Source organism: Pseudorca crassidens, chromosome 10 (assembly GCF_039906515.1).
Source record: "Pseudorca crassidens isolate mPseCra1 chromosome 10, mPseCra1.hap1, whole genome shotgun sequence".
NCBI lineage: Eukaryota > Metazoa > Chordata > Mammalia > Artiodactyla > Delphinidae > Pseudorca > Pseudorca crassidens.
Window position 1 is genome coordinate 39,873,136 of NC_090305.1, and position 20,012 is coordinate 39,893,147.

A 20,012-nucleotide genomic window follows, 5' to 3' on the forward strand; every position below is an offset into this window, starting at 1 on the left:
GGTAGGTTCAGCTGCATGTAACAGAAAACTCAAGATAATGTGTGACCTTAATAAAAAAGATGTTTACTTCTCTTCCAGGTAAAAGAAGTTTAAGGTAGAAGTACGTGGCAGCTCTTCAATCTTTAGGACCTATGCTCCTTCTATCTTGCTAACACCATCCTTAGTTGCCAATTCATGGTCCAAGATGTTGCTTGCATTTCAAGCAAACATCATATCCACATTCCTGTCAACAGAAAAGAGAAAGGGCAGGAAAAAAAGCCATGTTCTCTCCTGCCACATGGCCTCACCTAGTTACGAGCTGTGGGAAATGTGCTACCACCCATTGCCGATGGTCATGCATACTGATAAAAATTAGGCATTCTCTTATTAAAGATACTAAGAGATACTGGGGTAGGCAATTAGTAATGTCTAACTGCCACTCTAGGCTCTATTGTTATTCTTTTTGTCCTCCTCGCATGCTTCTCTCTCTAGCAGAGCCCTGAGAGATAAAAGGGATGATGAGTGGGAAAATACAGCATTTGAGTGTAGAGGTAAAATTCTTTGTCCTACTTTTTATTTCTATATTCTTTCAACAAGCATCCCCAGAAAGTACTAGGATGTGATGTACAGGCAAAGAGGAGGGGGGAAGGATTAAGAGACCTGTTTCTCAGGGTCATTGTGAAAGCTAAGTACTTACAAAGGGCTTTGAGATCTTGGCCTCCTGTGCTGAGTTCAAAGTCGCATCATCATATGAGGACGTAAGTCACCTTATGGGCTTTTCTTTTTCAAGAATGTGAAACCAGTTTGCCTTTATTTTTTGGCTGTGCCACACAGCATGTGGGATCTTAGTTCCCCAAGCAGGGATTGAACCCACACGCCCTGCAACGGGAGCTTGGAATCTTAACCACTGGACCGCCAGGGAAGTCCCCTTATGGGCTTTTCTTAATTGGCAGCCGGGGAAAGATACTTATTCAAAAGGAACAAGTATGGAGAACTTGGACAATCACCTGGTAGGTGATCAAAATTACTGTTACCAATGAGGGGGCGGATGCCCGTGTGCCTGCCTACAGATGTGATATTCCAGGGATGCAACTGAGGACATGTACCAAACTGTAATCATGAGGAAACATCAGGCAAACCCAAAATGAGAAATGAGGAACATCCTATTAAACAAAAGCCGGTGAAATAATCAGTGTCATAAAAGACAAAAGAGAGGCTGAGGAATTGTTCTAGATTAAAAGGAGACTAAGGAGACGTGACAAAAAATTAATGTACATGATTCCAGAGAGGATTCTCTACAGGAAAGGGGAAAAAAATACAAGGACAATGTTGGATCAGTGGGGCAAAAATGAAACATGGTTGGTAGATTAAATTTTTTTTTTTTTTTTTTGCATTACACTGGCCTCTCACTGTTGTGGCCTCTCCCGTTGTGCAGCACAGGCTCCGGACGCGCAGGCCCAGCAGCCATGGCTCACGGGCCCAGCCGCTCTGCGGCATGTGGGATCCTCCCGGACCAGGGCACGAACCTGTGTCCCCTGCATCAGCAGGTGGACTCTCAACCACTGCGCCACCAGGGAAGCCCTAGATTAAATTATTGAATCAAGGTTGATAACTAAACCACAGTTGTATAAGAGAATATACTTATTCTTAGGAAATACACACTTAAATATTTATGGTAAAGGGTATGATACAAGCAATTTACTCTCAAAAAGTTCAGAATAAAAAAGAATGTATATATATGGAGAGAGAGAGAGCACAAGCACAAATGATAAAGCAAATGAGGTGAAATGCTAACAGGTAACAAAAGGTGATGGGTGATTCTGATTAAAGGGTATATAAGTGTTCTTTATGCAGTTCTTAAACTTTTCTGTAAGTTTGAAATCTACCACCCTGACCCTTAAAGAGCAAGAACAATAAGGATCATTCGGACTTTTTTATTCCTGCACTTGTCTGATGAACTATTCTAGATGCTGAATTTGATCCTGTGCCAGAAAGTCTAACCTTTAAATTTTCAATTGGCAGGGAAAGAAATGTCTTCAATTAGTTAACGTTTATTAAGGTTTTCATGTAAAACAATATACCAGGCAAGCCTTTGGGACACTTCTGTCAGAGGAACAAGTATGGAGAATTTGGACAATCAACTGGTAGGTGATCAAAATTACTAGAGTAAATAGTAATTTACTGAATAAATTACTATTAGTAATAGTGATTTAGTATTAGTAGATAGTAATTTACTAACACTAATTTACTAATAAATTACCTTAGTAAAATTAGTAAGGTAGGCCAGGCTTTTTTCTTCTGTTCACCAAGTGAAAGATACCATCTGACCGAAGCTATGTAATTGGGACAAGCACTTAATCATCACTGGACTTTTTCCATACAGGATGACCAAGTTAGCCTGTGGTTCTATGCAAGGATCCCGTTTCTCATGCAGCCTGGAATCAAGAGGCCTGGCATGCTGACAAAACCATTAAAGCCATACAGTAGACATGATGACAGCTTGGACTTTTTTTTATACAGCAGGTTCTTATTAGTTATCCATTTTATACATATTCATGTATATATGTCAATCCCAATCTCCCAAATCAACCCACCACCACCCCCCTGCCACCACTTTCCCCCCTTGGCGTCCATACGTTTGTTCTCTACATCTGTGTCTCTATCTCTATTTCTGCCCTGCAAGCCAGTTCATCTGTACCATTTTTCTAGATTCCACATACATGCGTTAATACACGGTATTTGTTTTTCTCTTTCTGACTTACTTCACTCCATGACAGTCTCTAGGTCCATCCACGTCTCTACAAATGACCCAATTTCGTTCCTTTTTATGGCTGAGTAATATTCCATTGTATATATGTACATCTTCTTTATCTGTTTGTCTGTCAATGGGCATTTAGGTTGCTTCCATGACCTGGCTATTGTAAATAGTGCTGCAATGAACACTGGGGTGCATGTGTCTTTTTGAATTATGGTGTTCTCTGGGTATATGCCAAGTAGTGGGATTGCTGGGTCATATCGTAATTCTATTCTTAGTTTTTTAAGGAACCTCCATGACAGTCTGGACTTTAACTACACTTCCCATGGTTTTGGATCATGGCCCATAGGAAAGGAAGCAAATGTTACCCCACATCAACACTAACTTCTTCAATTCTTGGTATCTAGTAGTAGTCTGGTTTGTACCTATACAAATGCTCACATTACAGTTGACTCATATTTTAGAATTAAAACCAGATGTCTAAAGGCATAAATCAATAGCAGTAAGTTTATCTTCTTTATAGCCTCTTACAAAGGAAATGTCTTATGATCATTCATTATAATAATAGTTTGCCCTAGAAGGAGTTAATAAACAAAATAAAAAGAACCTTCCTTAGAACTATTTATTCCTACTTTTGTTCACTGTAGTTAAAACTTGTTAAACTTTTAAGTCATCATATTGTTTTTCTGAAGCTATGTAAAACACTTTCTTCAAAGACTAGAAATGTTTCTAGGGTGGATATTCAACCTTAAAAACATACTGTGGAAAAAGCTTCCTTTTAGGAAAACCTGGGTTGTTTTCTGTGTATCCACAGGCTCTTTACCCTGAGCCTCAGAGCTATACAAAACAGAAACTTGCTGAGTCATATATAAGCTGGCTTGGCAGTTTCCCCTAACAAACCCTTAAGTCTGCAGAAGATTTTAAAAACAAATCTGAGCTATAAAAGTCATATAAACTATCAATTTCTGAGACTTAAGTCCTCCTTAAAAAGATGTGACAATAAAAAACTAAAAGGCAACAAGTAGTCCTGGCAAAAGCTCAGACTAGTAAGTTGACTCAGCTCCTACAGAGGCTGGGCATAAAGATCATCTCACTGTAAGGATATCTATTTCTAACCTCTTGTTTACCTAGATATGGTGATTTATTTGCCTAAATTAGCTTCTCTTCAAAATATTCATGAGTTTCTAGGAAAAAAAAGTAATCTACCCATTGTCATTTTAATTTCTAGCTACAAATCTTTTCAAAATTATAGACACATACATAGAGTTATACTCTTTTTATTTTTTTTTTAAATTTATTTATGTGGTTGGGCCGGGTCTTAGTTGCAGCAGGCGGGCTCCTTAGTTGTGGCAATGCGAACTCTTAGTTGCAGCATGCATGTGGGATCTAGTTCCCTGACCAGGGATGGAACCCGGGCCCCCTGCATTGGGAGCTCGGAGTCTTAACCACTGCGCCACCAGGGAAGTCCCCAGAGTTACAATCTTGAGTAAAATAGATCCTAAGACAGAGTTTGCCAAACCCACTAATAATAATCAAAATTTCCTAGGGAGCTTTCCCAAAATGCAAATTTCTTAACCCTAAACCAGATATATAGAATCAAAATCTGGCATCTTTATTTTGGAAAAGGTCCTCCATAATTCTGATCACCAGGCCAGGTTGTAAACTGCTGGTTTAGGGCACCCTCTAATCTTAATCACTATAACAATAACCTCAGATGGGAAACGTGGCTTCTTTTGTTTTTTTTTAAATAGCTAATGATTCAAAATCCAAAAGATACAAAAAGGTGGCAAACCTTTCTCCTTCATCCCTGTCCCCCAGTCACCCATTTACTCTTCATGGGCAACCAATATCTCCAGCTGCTGATCTGCCCTTCCAGAGATCCTTTAAGCACACACAGGCACATACAGGTACCTCCTTTACAAAAGGATAGCAGCAAACAATACATTGTTATGTGAACAAACCAAAGTGCAGGGCAATGTGTATCTCGGAGTTCTTTCCCCATCAGTATAGAACTTCCTTATTCTGTTTCAACAAGCATGGTACATGCCACTTCGTGGATGTAACGTACTTGATAAATCAGTCCCCTTTCACTGGACACCTATGTGATTTCCAGTCTCTTGCTATAACGCATAATCTTGTACACAAGTCATTTCATACATGTGCAAGTCTATCTGTAGGATAAATTCCTAGACATAGAAACACTATGTCAAAGGATACAAGTATTGTAATTCTGAGCGATGCTGCCAAATTGCCCTCCCCAGAGGTTATACAATTTTCACTCCTACCTGTAGTATGAAATAGTTTAGATTTTACACTGAGCTGAATATGAACAGTGGCGATGGCTTACTTTCTAGATGCCTCCCTGAAAATATCCTCCTTTTAAAGCCTAGTAACAAATAACATTCTGCAAACACCTTCTGCACCATGAAAATCTGCATAGTTTTCTCATTACTAATAGAACATTTTCTGACTATTTGAAGTCCAAGAAAAAGAGCAGCTGAGTGAAAGGAGGTTAAGGCAATTCTTGCTGCTGTTAGCTGACACGCACTCACCGTGAAGCCTTTTTCCCTACTTTAGCATAAAAGAATTAAAATTTTCCACTCACTACACAAAGTATTATTAATGTGAAAAATTAACCAGGTGCTGTTTATTATTTTAATCAACAAAAGCTCTACAAGTGTTGGATTTACCAGTTTTTGCACAAGAGAACTTTACTAAATAAAGACAAGGTGCCCAAAGGGACCCACTCTACAGCTAAGGGAAAATAATGTCATACAGAGGGCATGCTAAAGAAAGAATGAGCTAGAGAAACACAATTGGACTCTCCTTTATAATACAAAAAGAATACAGAAGGGAGAAAAAAGGGAACACATTTTTAACTAAAAGAATTGACAATTTTATTTTCACATTTCACAATACAAATGAAAATTGCTTTTTCTGTCCCACCACTCCCCTCCAAAACTACTCTTTGATAGGAAGGGGGAGCAAGTCTTCCTTGTCATCCTGTTAGAAAACATCCCGAGTCACAGCACCATGATCTCCTGGTGAAGTAATATAAAACTGATATAAAGAGGTTCCCCAATCTCCTTATCTGTCTGGTCGAGTCATTCCTGGCCGGGTGGGCACCATCATGGGACGGGCAGGAGGTCTCATCATTGGGGGCCCAGGCATCATTGGCATGTGGCCTCCCATAGGTGGCCTCATTCCAGGAGCTGCAGGTAAAACAAAGAAAAGGAAAAAAGACAGTCAAAAATACTACTTAGGAGAGCTTGATGGGACTTCAATTAAAGACAAAAAAGTAGCCCCCCCCTGCAAAATGCTGGAAAAAAGACATACTTGACAGAAGAAATGCAACAAATTCATCACATCTGTAAATTACTTAGACATTCTCAAACAAAAAACAAAAAGGTCAACACAAGAACCATATGGGAATCATGATCTAATGATACTAAGGGGGAAACTATTAATAGACTGCTTTCCAGAAATCACCAGGGACTAGTTCCCTAAATTGACCTTTTTTCTCACTCAGGGAAATTCACAACTAAGTCACATGTTAGTCAGCTCTTTTAATCAGTTCTATCCACCATATAACCAGGAGCTATTTCATGAATGTACACAGGCACGGAGGACAATCTTACCACTAAGCGTTTGTTCGGAGTTGTAGGAAAGGTGAGCAGGAGGCCCATGCTGAGAACCTGTTAGTAACCATACTTAGCTCAAGTCAAGAAAAATAATAGGCAATAATGTGATTTATAACAATTAGCACACACACACAAATTTGATTTTTCTAATACATTTCAGAAACTATTAATGAGTTTTTTTTAAGTGTCCCATCAATACACCAGCCAAATAAATGAGTCAGGGAAGGGAGGGCAAGCAGACAGGTGAGGGTTGGGGAGGAATACAGGCAGCTTCACGGGAGTGGTAATGTTCTACTTCCTCAGCTGGGTGGTGGGTTCATGGTATTAATTGTATTACTACGCCTTATAATTTTCATGTTACATATCTTCTTTTTAAATATCAAATTTTACCTAATTATTTATTTTCAACTAAATCATTTTGATTAAAGGCTTGCAATAAATGCTTCAAAAGAAAACTATATTTAAAGTTGAATATAGCCTTATCACAAAAAGTAAAACACAACTATATTTAAAGTTGAATATAGCCTTATCACAAAAAGTAAAACACAAGGGTATGCAAAAACACAAAATCCAACAGGTACAGAATTGAATTTCAACAGAAACAGAAAATACTAAAACTTCTAAATATCTTATTAAAAAATCCCTCCATAACATAACCTGTATTCAGCATTTCTTAGAAGAAACTGATCTAGACCAAAGACTGAAAATGACTCCCCTGAAAACTTTTTCTTTGGTCTCCATAATGCCTTAAATCTTAATTAGTTGTCAACATTGGCAATTAATATGTCTTGTTACTAATAAGTAATTCTAGACTTCTTTTTTCATCTTTTTAATGTGGAAATGTTCAAACACACACAAGCATAGAAAAAAAGAATATAATGAACATCCATGTACCCATCAACCAGCTTAAACAATTATCCACCCGAGGGCACCCTTGTTTTATCTTATCCTCACACATTCTTATCCTTGCCCACCCCCCAGCTACTCAGTTACTTTAATGCAAATCCCAGAATTTTATTATTTTATCCTGGCTAAAAACTACAACAACAACAACAACAAAATACTCGGGCAAATTGGCAACACTAAGCCTGTATTCTCAAATGTCAACCATAGGTTGACCCTGAGTTCTAGAAGGCTTCTTTGCATGTGACAAGCATTCCCCCCGATTCACATCCCTAACCCCTCTAGGGATGTGAATCTGTGATCCCAATTTAAGAATGCAAAAGACATCTGAATCACTTAGATTGTGTTTTGGATTCATAAGCCAGTAAAGCAGGAATTCTCTTTATCTAAACTCTCCCACCCCTAAATGATACCCACAGCAAGCATACTGAATGTTTCTGGCCAGGAAGCTACTCTAATGCCTTTGCACCTTGTCTTACCAGTTGAGTTGTAGGCTTCTTATGTCAGTTGTATTTACTCTAATTACATAATTTAATTATTCTGCAAACTGATGAAATAAGAATGTAGAAAAAGAACGATTTCTATAAAAACTAAGCTGATAATAAGAAAGTCTCAGGCAAATCATCCCCCAAAAGTACTCACAAATTTGGTAAGCGAAACGATCATAAAAAATAGAAACTAAATTGCCTCACAAGGTCTCTAACCACTTCAAAGAAAATGAAACTGAAGTTGGTAAAGGACGCATTATGAGTATGGCTTTCTGGTTTATGCAAGAAATATATGGTGTTCCAGTCAGTAGACTCATTCTCAAAGCAAAGGCCCTGACCATGTATCAGAAAACTCTGCAAATTAATGTACATTTATGTTTATGTTAAAATAAAATGTTTGAGGCATAAGTTTTTCCCCCTTCCTGAATAAAAGACTAACTACCAGGCCTAAGGCCTTTTTCATAAATACTAATTAACCTAGTTAACCTGCAAGATTAAATCAGCAATAGGCGGTAGCTCTGCTCCAAATCAAAACCAAGAAAAGCAGCAGCCCAAATACATATCTACCATTCTCCGCATTATAAATGGCCAAAAGTCAGGAGGGGGTGAGGAAACAGGAGGGACAGAGGAGAAGGAAAAAAGAGGCAGTCTTATCCTGCTTTCAGTTGCACAAGGTCTTTGGATACCATCCAATTACACTGATAAACCAAGTATTTCTTTTTATCATTATAGATTCACCAAATGTAATTCGTTGCAATACATTTAGACAGCTAATTAAGAATTCTATTTAAATGGAAAGCTAAAACACAATGGAGCATCCAAGAAGGAAAGAGATTCAAACTTACCAGGTCCCACTGGCATCATCCCAGGAGGAGGAGGGCCCATCATTGGCATCATAGGAGGGCCCCCCATGTGGGGTGCTGGCATCATCCCAGGGCGAGGAGGACCCGCTGAAATAAAGAATGGGGCCTGAGGCTGAGATATGCCTGTATATTAACATTTTCTCTTCTCAGTGAAATAGGGCCTCATGATCTGGCCCAAATTCTGGCCCAAATAGTTCTGTAACTTCTTATGGTTTCTTTTATAACAGCAGATTCACAAAAATCAGCGGGCTACAAAACTTTAGTTACATTATGACTAAAAAACAAGAACAAGCCTGCCTAGACAGAAGTGTAAAATAAAGATAAGTTTCTCAGGGCTTCCCTGGTGGCGCAGTGGTTGAGAGTCCGCCTGCCGATGCAGGGGACACGGGTTCATGCCCCGAACCGGGAAGATCCCACACGCCGCAGAGTGGCTGGGCCCGTGAGCCATGGCCGCTGAGCCTGTGCGTCCAGAGCCTGTGCTCCGCAACAGGAGAGGCCACAACAGTGAGAGGCCCGCGTACAGCAAAAAAAAAAAAAAAAAAGTTTCCCAGGTTAAAAAGATTCCAACAGTTTAAATTTTTAAAAGAAGGGTATTATCCCCCTGATGAACTTAAGCCACAAGTACCTAATTTCAAATCTTTTTTTTTTTCCAATCAAAACTATGTTTAAGAGAGTCTTTGGAAATACGAAAATGTTTCCGCACAGATATTCCTGAACAATAACAATCTGGAACAACTCAGATGTCCAACAATAAGCAAATGGTGAGACTGATTATGTACATTCATACCACTGACTATTCTACCATTAAAAATAATGGAGTTGAGTGCCAGCCAGTCAGGATAGAGTAGGAGAGCAAGCCTGTGATCCTGATCAGGTCCCAGGATGGCAGGATTCCAAGGAGGGTTTGGTGGGTCACTAGTGGTCTACCTGCATTAGTGTGCAACTATTATAAACAGCCTACTTCTCTGTGTTTATATCCATGATAATTTACAGGACTGAGTTTAGGTCTCTGAGTTCAATTTTAATCTGAACCCTTCCAGGAGGGCCAAAGAACTTATGGCCTAGTTGCTCAATGTCCTCCTGTCTGTCATGCAGAAACAACAAACCTTCCCAGAGAGTAGAGTCCTTTGATCCACTCCTCTTTTAACTATGCAATTTTTGTCTCTCACAGGTGTATATATATTGGTTTTAAATGAGTTACAAGGTTGGGAGAGAGACTGAGGAGTTTATCAGCTACATCAGTCCTCCAGTGTTGCATTCATAGCAGTAAACAACTCAGCAGCAATACCTCTTTATACATCAGCTCATCTAATCACAGGTACATTCTGAGCTTTCCATTGACTCTATCTCAGACCCATTTGAGATGCCACAAATATAATACCCTAATAATAAGGTAATCAGAAGGTAACTCTAAAGATATTTCAGAAATTATACCACTGAAGTTGTTTTCTATTACTGCCTATGTATTCATTTAATGAACATTTGAAAGCCAACTGTGAGATAATCTAACAAAATCAAGGGTAATCTGCCCAGTTACACCCCTTAAGATAAAAACTTTATAAACTTACGGAGACTGGGGGGAGGTGGAATCATTGCCCCTGCAGGAGGAGGGGCAGAGAATGGAGTAGGAGGTATCTTTCCTTGTTGGAATGCAGCAGCTTTGGAGAGTGAGGAAAAAAACAACAAACAGTGAATGAGAATTCAGCAACCCATTTATTTACTAAAATAAGCACTTTCTTTTAAATTTTTAACAGTCCCATATTTCACTCTAAAAAGCATTCATCTAAGATTACTACATCATGGTCTCCACAGTTTTTAAATCAACTTTACGTACTCACAAGCTAAAACTGCAATTAATTGGTTTACTGATCTGGGTTTTTTAACCTGTTTTTATTTCATCAGCATTCCTATGGATGAATTAACTATGAGAGACTAGTTAACTACGAGTGAAAACCTCCCACCTATAAATGTCTTACCAAAGAGCAGCAGTCATCTTTAATCTGTACATGTATTTTACACTCAATTCAAGCTGCTCATAGTTTTGTTTGAAAAATGTGTGATAACTGCCCAGAGGCCAGGCTTTGTAAAATTTCAATCCTTCCTATATATGCTTTCCTCCATCAAAACAATACACCATTTTGGTTTACCTGTTTTGAAATTAATGCACTGAGGTAAGAGATGTAAAAGAAACAAAGATTTCAAAGCAAGAGGTTGCTCCGAAGGAGATTATGATCTTGAAAAATGTCCAATAAAATTATCTTTTAATTTTTCTTTCAGACAATATGAGGCACAAATGAAAACAAAAGAAATTGAAGATTGTTTATATTTGGTTTGGGAAAGGAGTCATACATAAATACTAAAATACACACTCATAAAGTCTATTCCTGAATTTGTTAGCCCTTCCCAATTCAGTGCAGCCTGCAGCCCAGACACTCCCTCGTTCCACTCCAACCCCACAAGTGCAAAGGAGATCAAATTACTCAAGTAGATCACTGGTAATTCATGAGAACCAGATCCAAAAAATGACCTAGAGTAGAGATTTATGAATAGCTATCATATTCCTCCAAACAGAGCCTGTGCTCTCTAAGGGATCACATCCCCCAGCAAAAGCCTTTTCCAATCAAAAGTCACCTCCCACACGTTGTGTAGGACAGCCTGTAAAGGCTGAAGAGGGAGCGGCTAAGTAGCGGACTCAACATCAACATAACCCTGAACATGATGAGGTATGCCCCCAAGGGCTTGCTTCTTATCCTTTAAAAGTCCTCCATCAAAAACATTTACTCATCTTAAGTTATTCGGCTGAGCACAAAAAATAACAAACATAATGCTAACCTTTAATGCGAGAAACTTCCAACATCTTTACAAATAGAGGAGAACATGATTACATTATATTTTTTTCCCAAATGAAATGAGACAATGTCTGAGATTTGCTCCTTAATAATCCAGGAGGGGAAAGGGAGTAGACTGCCTCAACAAGGGGCAATTCTGTCCCCTTGGGAACACCAGGCAATGTGTGATGATATTTTTAGTCACAACTGGGCATTGCTATTGGCATCTAGCAGGTATAGGCCAGGGTTGCTGAACAGTCTACAATGCACAGGACAGCCCCCAACAAAGAATTATCAGGCCCCAAATATAAATAGTGCTAAGTTTGATAACTTTAGTATAAATGAAACAAGACTGCCGCAGCAGAGTGATGCGGGTGTGGCAGCCATGGGAGGTTTACTCTCTAAAGTTCTCCTTCTATTTTGCTTAAAATTTTCCATGATAGTTTTGCTTTTTTTAAAAAAAAATAAAATCACACCACAATCAAAGCCCACATTTGCCTGCCAGTTCTGGGTACAATGAATGATCAGGAAAGGTCATGTTTCAAATACACCAGGATGATCTAACATAAAAATGCAGTATCTCTTTCTGTCAGTGCCTTGGACCCAACTATCCTAAACAACAAAAATGTTCTTAATTAAACAAAAAGAGTATGGCATGTATGGCAGTGGTCCAAAACATACCCAAACTATTCTGTCACATCAGTTACTTCCTTTGTGACCAGTTATCTTTGCCAGGACAACAAAGAATAAAAGTGTCTCAAACTCTTCAAAGAGAGCTACAAACTCACCCCCACCTTTTCCTATTACAACCAGAAAACAGATCTAAAAACCATGGCTCACTACAAAGGAGGTTCTGCATAAATGTGCTACAAAATCTGGTCCACATCAATAGTGAAATATTAGGCAACTCATTCTTCTCTGCCCAAATTCCCAGTCTAATCAATACCTGATTGCTCTAACCTCAAAAATTAATATTAATGTTTTCCTATATCCCTGGGAAACCAATGACCTTCCACTTCTTTGATTCAGCACATCAGAATGCTCCTATTTATCATTCAGAATGAGTTGCTTCTGTGAAAAACAACAGAGAGACAGGGACGAGAAAGAATGGAACCATTCTACCACATCAGAACAAGAGACTGAAACGCACTTGTTTTGTCAATCAGGCTCTGAGCCTGCTCTTCCATCCATTTCTGATAGTAGTCTTTCACATTCTCTTTGTGTTTCCTACCACTGCAGTGTGTCTTTCTCACAGATGGCTGTAAAACAAAAGGTTGTATCAGTCAGAGAAACAAATATCCAAAACCAGAAAATTTTTAAAGCCTTACCTTTTAATTGGTAGCCTGGCTACCTCTAGCAGCCTTAGCTGGTGCCAAAGCATCACTTAAAAACATTATCCAGCAACGTACTGTGGTAATTTACCTACTGTATTTATTATCTAAACCAGGGGTCAGAAAACTATGGTCCATGGGTCACCCACCTGATTTTGTGGAAAAAAAGTACTGGAACACAGTGGTGTTCATTTGTTTATGTATAGTCTATGTCTTGTCTCTACAACAGCAGAGTTGAGCAATTGCAACAAAGACTGTTTGGTCCACAAACCCAAAATAATTACAAGCTGGCATTTGAAGAAAAAGTTTACAATCCACTGATCGAGAAAACAATATCATATAATGCCCTTTCTTAGGCCATTCTACAGCAAAATAATATAGCTTACATACATTTAAATAACACTGTTTATGGGAGTATATTCTTTTAAAGGACCATGGGTCTAGAAAACAGACTCCATGTGAATCACACACAAACCTTTGTCTCTAGCCCACTAATCCTTTTGTTCTTTCTTTAACAGTTTTATTGAGGTAAAACTGACATAAGATAAACTCCACACACTTAACCTTTTGGTTTTTTAAGTTAACATTTATTTAACTCTTACTACATGCCAGACACCATGCTATGTACTTTACAAGGAGTGCCTCAATCTCTATAGAAATCACATGTGCATGGTACAGTGGAATACTAATCAGAAAGAACGAATCACTGATACATGCAATACGGACAAATCTCAAAAACGTGCTGAGCAAAAGAAATCAGAAACACAAAGAGTGTATAAGGATCCATTCATATGAAGTTTAAAACCAGTAATAATGATCTTTGGTCATAAACATCAGATCAGTCAGTGCCAGGGGTGCAGGGGACTGATTGCAAAACAACACAAGGAACTTTCTGGAGTGATGGAAATGTTCTATATTTTGATGCATACATGAAGTTGTAATCATTTGACAAGTCATCAAACTGTACACTTAAAATGTGTGCATTTAATTGAATATAAATTATAATTCAATACAATTGATTTTAAAAATCACAAGGTTGGACTTCCCTGGTGGTGCAGTGGTTAAGAATCCACCTGCCAATGCAGGGGACATGGGTTCCATCCCTGGCCCAGAAGATCCCACATGCCGCAGAGCAACTAAGCTGGTGCGTTACAACTACTGAGCCTGTGTTCTAGAGCCCGCGAGCCAGAACTACTGAGCCCGCAAGCTGCAACTACTGAAGCCCATGCGCCTAGAGCTCGTGCTCCGCAACAAGAGAACCCACCGCAACAAGAAGCCTGAGCACTGCAACGAAGAGTAGGCCCTGCTCACCACAACTACAGAACAAATGCCTGCACACAGCAACGAAGACCCAATGCAGCCAAAAATAAAATTAATTAATTAATTAATAAAAAAAATAAAAATCACAAGGTTATTGGGACTTCCCTGGTGGTCCAGTGGTTAAGACTCCACACTCCCAATGCAGGCAGCCTGGGTTCGATCCCTGGTCAGGGAAGTAGATCCCACATGCCGCAACTAAGAGTTTGCATGCCACAACTAAAGATCCCACATGCCACAACCAAGACCCGGCAAAGCCAAATAAATAAATTTTTTTTTAATCACTAGTATGTATAAGATAGATAACATGAGAACCTGCTCTATAGCCACTCTACTTCACTTCGCTGTACAGTAGAAACTAACACAACATTGTAAAACAACTATACCCCAATTAAAAAAAAAGTTAAAAAAATTTTTAAAAATAAAATGTTTGGTTCTACTGGAAAAAAAAAAGAAATTAAAAAGAAATCATCCACTGCATGCAACTCCATTGTCAGGAAGGACATTTGAATTTTTTTTTAATTTATTTATCTATTTTTGGCTGCATTGGGTCTTTGTCACCGTGCGCAGCTTTCTCTAGTTGCGGTGAGCGGGGGCTACTCTTCGTTGCAGTGTGCGGGCTTCTCATTGCGGTGGCTTCTCCTGTTGTGGAGCACGGGCTCTAGGCACATGGGTTCAGTAGTTGTGGCTCGTGGGCTCTAGAGCACAGGCTCACTAGTTGTGACGCACGGGTTTAGTTCTTCCGCGGCATGTGGGATCTGCTGGACCAGGGCTTGAACCTGTGTCCCTTGCATTGGTAGGTGGATTCTTAACCACTGCACCACCAGGGAAGCCCCAGGACATTTGAATTTTCACAGAAGAAAAATAAGAAAATAAACCCTTTACCTACTTAAAAAGAAAAAAAATCACAAGGTTATTATCTTCTGTTTATGCTTAAAGACTTGTCTCAAAACACATAGATGGTAAGCAGCAAACTAAGGCCTGGAATCCAGATCTCATTCAGATGCTCCTCACAGCTGCCTTCCTCCCTCCTAAGTCTCTTCACGTGACTGCTTCAGCAGCAGCATATACGACCAACGTCGTGTGAGCAAAACTGTCTTTTTTATGGTCTGTATCTCAAAATACTGTTCCCTGTCACCCAACCACTGCTTACACTAATACCACAATGATGCCTTAAGCCTAATAACAAAATCATGCCTAAGAACCAGCAAAACCTCAAAAGTTAGAGCACTGAATGTTTTATACATTCATACTGAACGTTTTATACATTTCAAAGTCCACCACAGGTACTGCTTCAATCACTATGGAAACTTCCTATTTTCACAAGGTATCATGTTAGAACAGCAGTATTACAAGGATTCCTGACATTTCTCATAAAGAGATATTTATTATAAAGAGAGACTTTTCCATTCTCTGAATTCCAGCATTACCAAGATGAGTGAGTATATGACAATATAGCACTGGAAAAGGGTAGAAAGGCATAGCCACCCATACTAACAACTTCAAAAAATTATGACTAGGGGTTTGAACTAGAGAGGGGGTTAGGGACACAAAACCAAAACAAAACAGAAAGATGGGGGATCTATAGGCAAGCTACTACCACTACCAACTTACTGGAGGAGTCTCCTCCAGGACAATCTATAATAATATTTAGAACTATTATTTCTTCAAGAGGAACCACCCTACTTACATGTTCCACAAATCTATTAATGCTGAACTACATCTAACCATGTGTTAGAAAGAATTCCAAATGAAGTGACAACAGAGGAATTATTGGCTAGGTTCTTGCATCTATTCAAGATGACATCATAATCGAGTTCTAATTTCATCAGGTCTCTGCAGAGGCAGCAAAGTAGAGAGCTGCAATTCTGAAGGTATGGCTCACAGACACCACTCAAAGTGAAAGACAGACCAGTGAATTTTAATGTTAAAAGAGCGTATGACATGGTTTCAGATTCCACACTGCAACTAGCCATGTGCTGAGTTTTCGTGCAATAATATAAAGTAATAAAGAATATCCACGATTGTCTAAAACTGCTATTAAAGTACTCCCATATCCATGTGAAGATGGATTCATCATATACTTCAACCAAAACATAGTGCAACAGATTTGAAGTAGAAGATGAGAATCTGCCAGCTTCCATTAAGTCAGATGTTACACAGGATTCCAAAAATGTTAAAATGCCATTCTTCGTACTTAATTTTTTTGTTTTGGAAAATAGCTATTTTTCACTTTTAAAGTGTTATTTGTATTACAAGTAAAAAGTCTGTTATCATTACCTTTAAATGAATTAATAAGCATTTTTTAAGTTTAAGTTTTAACTTCAAATACAGCAAATTTTAATGGATATAACCCACCCTTTTTTCTCTTTTTGAATAATCCAGTAATTTTTAAGAGTGTAAAGGGACCATGAAACAAAAAAAGTTTGAGAGCTGCTGGCATAGAAGCTCTGGAGTCAGACTGCCTAGATTCATCTTCCAGCTCTATACAACTTACTGGTTTTGTAACATCCAGTCAGTTATTTATCCACACTGCCTCAGTTTCCCCCTTTGTAAAATGGGAGATAACACCAACCTCATAGGATTAACATGAGCATTAAACAAAATGATACATGGAAAGCATTTGGAACGCTGCCTGACATACAATAAATATTCAATCTTAGTCGCTATTATTTGTTAAGCAGTTTTTAATCAAATCAAAGTATTCGGTTTAAAATTTAGGCATTTCTTTCCAATTTAATCAGTCAAACATTTAAGAGCCTTGACACAACGAAATATTTGAACTTCAGAACGTTTTCCTAGAATTTTTACTTGTCATATAAATTTTTTTCATCTTTAAACTTGCTAAAGCTTTATTATTTCGGGTCTCCACTGAAAACACTGACTGATGGAACACTAGTAACTTTGAATTATGAAGACAGTTACAGGAAGAGTGGAAAAACAAACACCCCAAAGTATTTTCTCCAAGCATTAGCCCTGAAACCTTAGCAAGATGAAATGCACAAATTACAAAATTTTTAAAAATCTAATTTAGGGAGTTCCCTGGTGGCCTAGCAGTTAGGATTCCGGGCTTTCACTGCTGTGGCCTGGGTTCAACCCCTGGTCATTGAACTGAGATCCCACAAGCCGCACGGTACAGCCAAAAATAAAAAGCCTAATTTATTACATATAAGGCTTTTCTTAGGTTTCCTTTCGTTAAAAAAATAACTTTATTGGGCTATAATTCACAGATAATTCAATTTACAAATTTTAAGTGTACAATTCAATGGGTGTTCGGTATATTCACAGAGTTGGGCAATCATCACTACAATCAATTTTTTTAAAATTATAGTTGATTTACAAATATTATATTAGTTTCAGGTGTAAAAGACAGTGATTCAATATTTTTGTAGATTATGCTCCGTTTAAAGTTACAAAATAATGGCTATATTTCCCCTGTGCTGTACAATTAGCTATTTATACACAGTAGTTTATACCTCTTAATCCCATACCTCTATTTTGCCCCTCTCCAATTCCCTTTCCTCACTGGTAACCACTAGTTTGTTCTCTAAATCAATGAGTCTGTTTCTGTTTTGTTATATACATTCGTTTGTTTTATTTTTTTAGATTCCACATACACGTGATAACACAGAGTATTTTTCTCTGACTTATTTCACTAAGCATAATACTCTCTAGGTCCATTCATGTTGTTGCAAATGGTAGACATATACGGTTTTTTGAAGCTGAAAAGAAACACTACTTACAGAGTCATGGGTGAGGTATGTATCGCAGTAGTCACAATAAAACCTGGAAAGAGAAGGAAAGTAGAGAAAGAGAAAATGACAACCCGTTAATAGATGCCCATCCACCGAGGTGCTGTTTATTGAAGGTAAAATAGAAAATAAAATAAAGTAAAAGACCTATTCATGATGAGAAGACATCAAACAGAGCGTCTGACACAAGTCAAGCTTTTGGGTTGCCTTACGGAGAGTCGACCTCCACACTCCTAAAGAGGTTCTAGAAATCCGGGTCTCCCTTCCTCCCCCAGACCCTCTCGCTCCCCCAGAGGCTCGTGGAGCCAGAACCCGCTCTGTGCTCCCCCGCAGGGCCACAATCAGTGATCGAGACCGCGAACACCCCCATATTCAGGGCCCCACTCACTTAGGCATGTCGCTCGTCAGGCCTTTGGCAACTCCGTTCCGCGCCGCCCGGAAGTGACGCGCACAGTGAGCGCCGACGCGACGGAAGCGATGAGTCAAATGCGACTGCAGAAGCCCCACCCTGTCATCCAATCCGCCAGCTGCGCTGCGCCTGCTGTACGGCTTTGTCGGCGGAGCGAGAGGCGGGGCTTGTCCTGCTCCTCCCTTCACCTAGAGGAGTGTGGGAAGGGGGAGTATCAAGTGTCCCTGCGAGCTTTAATGCACGCACTTGTGGCCGCGATTTTCGATGCTCCTAGAAGCATGTCATTCATCCTTTCTTTCGACAGTTATCTAATGAGCGTCTGGTATGTGCCAGGCACAGCTATAAATGCTAAGAAGCCAGCAGTGAACAAAACAGACAAAAATCCTTGCTTTCTTGGAGTTGACATTCGAGTTGGGGAAGACAAATACAGTAATAAAGTCAGTATGTAGTGGGTTAGATGGAGCCAAGTGCTATGGGGAGGGAGGGAATGTAGCATGGAAGAAGGGAGTTCAAATTTAAATAAAACAGAAAGCTTGCTGAGAAAGTGATGACTGAGAAATGATAGGTTTCTTAAAGCAAGAAGGCCAGGCGCAAGCCATTTTACATAGTGTCTCTTTTTTTGAGACTCATTAACCACTGGAGGTGGCAGAATCCCCAGTTTCAAATCTCGTGGCTGCTTCCTAGCTGTGCTGCATGTGCAAGTTATTTAATCTTTCTGACTCTGTTTACTCATCTGAAAAATATGAATAATAGTTCTTACTTGTAGGCTTTGAGGAAGAATTAGATGTGAAAATGCTTGTAAAGCTTTCAGTGCAATGTCTGTACACACTAAGCCCTCCACAAATGGTAGTTATGGTTCCACAAGAGGAAACTTGTCCAGGGAGTTCCCTGGTGGCCTAGGGGTTAGGATTCCAGGTGAGAAATGGAGAATTCCCTACCATATCAGTAAACAAAGGATGTCACACTCATCAGCAATTGCAGCCCCCACTGTTGTGAGCTAGTGAGCCCTGAGGGAACTGAGGAAGGAAAAAATACCTGCCATCTAGGAGCCATCAGATTGCATTCACTCCCTACCGTGAGCCCTGAGGAAACTCAGGATGTGAAAACACAGGCCCCCCAGATAGCTGATGTGCATAGCAGATGAAAGATTTCAGTGAGCCCAGACTCTTGCATCTTCCCATACACAGAAAAGCGCTAAATTCCTTTACTTGGAATATCTGATTTTCTTTAATTAACAATAATCTTTTGATGTTCAGACTACCTGCCCTTTGTTGCAAAACTGCTATATAACCTAGCTCCCTGCCTTGCCTCCTCCGAACAGTTCTCTCAGGGTTACTTGAAATGCTGCCTCCCGGGCTTAAATTCCTAAAAATTCCAGCTGAATAAAACATAACTCTCAACTTTTAGGTTGTGAATATTTTTTAAGTTGACACAGGGTTTCACAGTCGTGGCCCAGGTTCAATCCCTGATCAGGGAACTAAGATCCAATAGCTGCAGGGCAAGGCCAAAAAAAAAAAAGGTAACTTGTCCACAGGGATAACCCATTCTGGCAACAAGGCCAAACTTCCAGCCTGGTGTATCAGACTCCAAAATGGCCTGACCCCTCTTTCAGAAAAGGGAAATAGGACTTCCCTGGTGGCGCAGTGGTTGAGAGTCCGCCTGCCGATGCAGGGGACACAGGTTCGTGCCCGGGTCCAGGAGGATCCCACATGCCTCGGAGCAGCTGGGCCCGTGAGCCATGGCCGC

General features: G+C 39.5%; 1 protein-coding gene across 1 annotated transcript; it reads right to left on the reverse strand.

Annotated features, from left to right (window-relative positions):
- Positions 1-5,606: 5,606 nt before the first annotated feature.
- SNRPC (small nuclear ribonucleoprotein polypeptide C) lies at positions 5,607-18,371 on the reverse strand. The gene is made up of 6 exons (XM_067753263.1): positions 18,246-18,371; positions 17,849-17,891; positions 12,608-12,716; positions 10,198-10,287; positions 8,612-8,716; positions 5,607-5,946 (listed from the first exon to the last, which is right to left on the reverse strand). The coding sequence occupies exons 1-6, from the start codon at positions 18,251-18,253 to the stop codon at positions 5,822-5,824; spliced, it is 480 nt and encodes a 159-aa protein (XP_067609364.1). The 5' UTR covers positions 18,254-18,371; the 3' UTR covers positions 5,607-5,821.
- Positions 18,372-20,012: the final 1,641 nt, after the last annotated feature.

Coding starts and splice junctions, on each gene's coding strand:
- SNRPC (XM_067753263.1), bottom strand. Junction 10,288..12,607: donor GAGCCTGATTGACAAAACAA/GTGCGTTTCAGT, acceptor CACTCTCCAAAG/CTGCTGCATTCCAACAAGGA. Junction 5,947..8,611: donor GATGATGCCAGTGGGACCTG/GTAAGTTTGAAT, acceptor TTTTACCTGCAG/CTCCTGGAATGAGGCCACCT.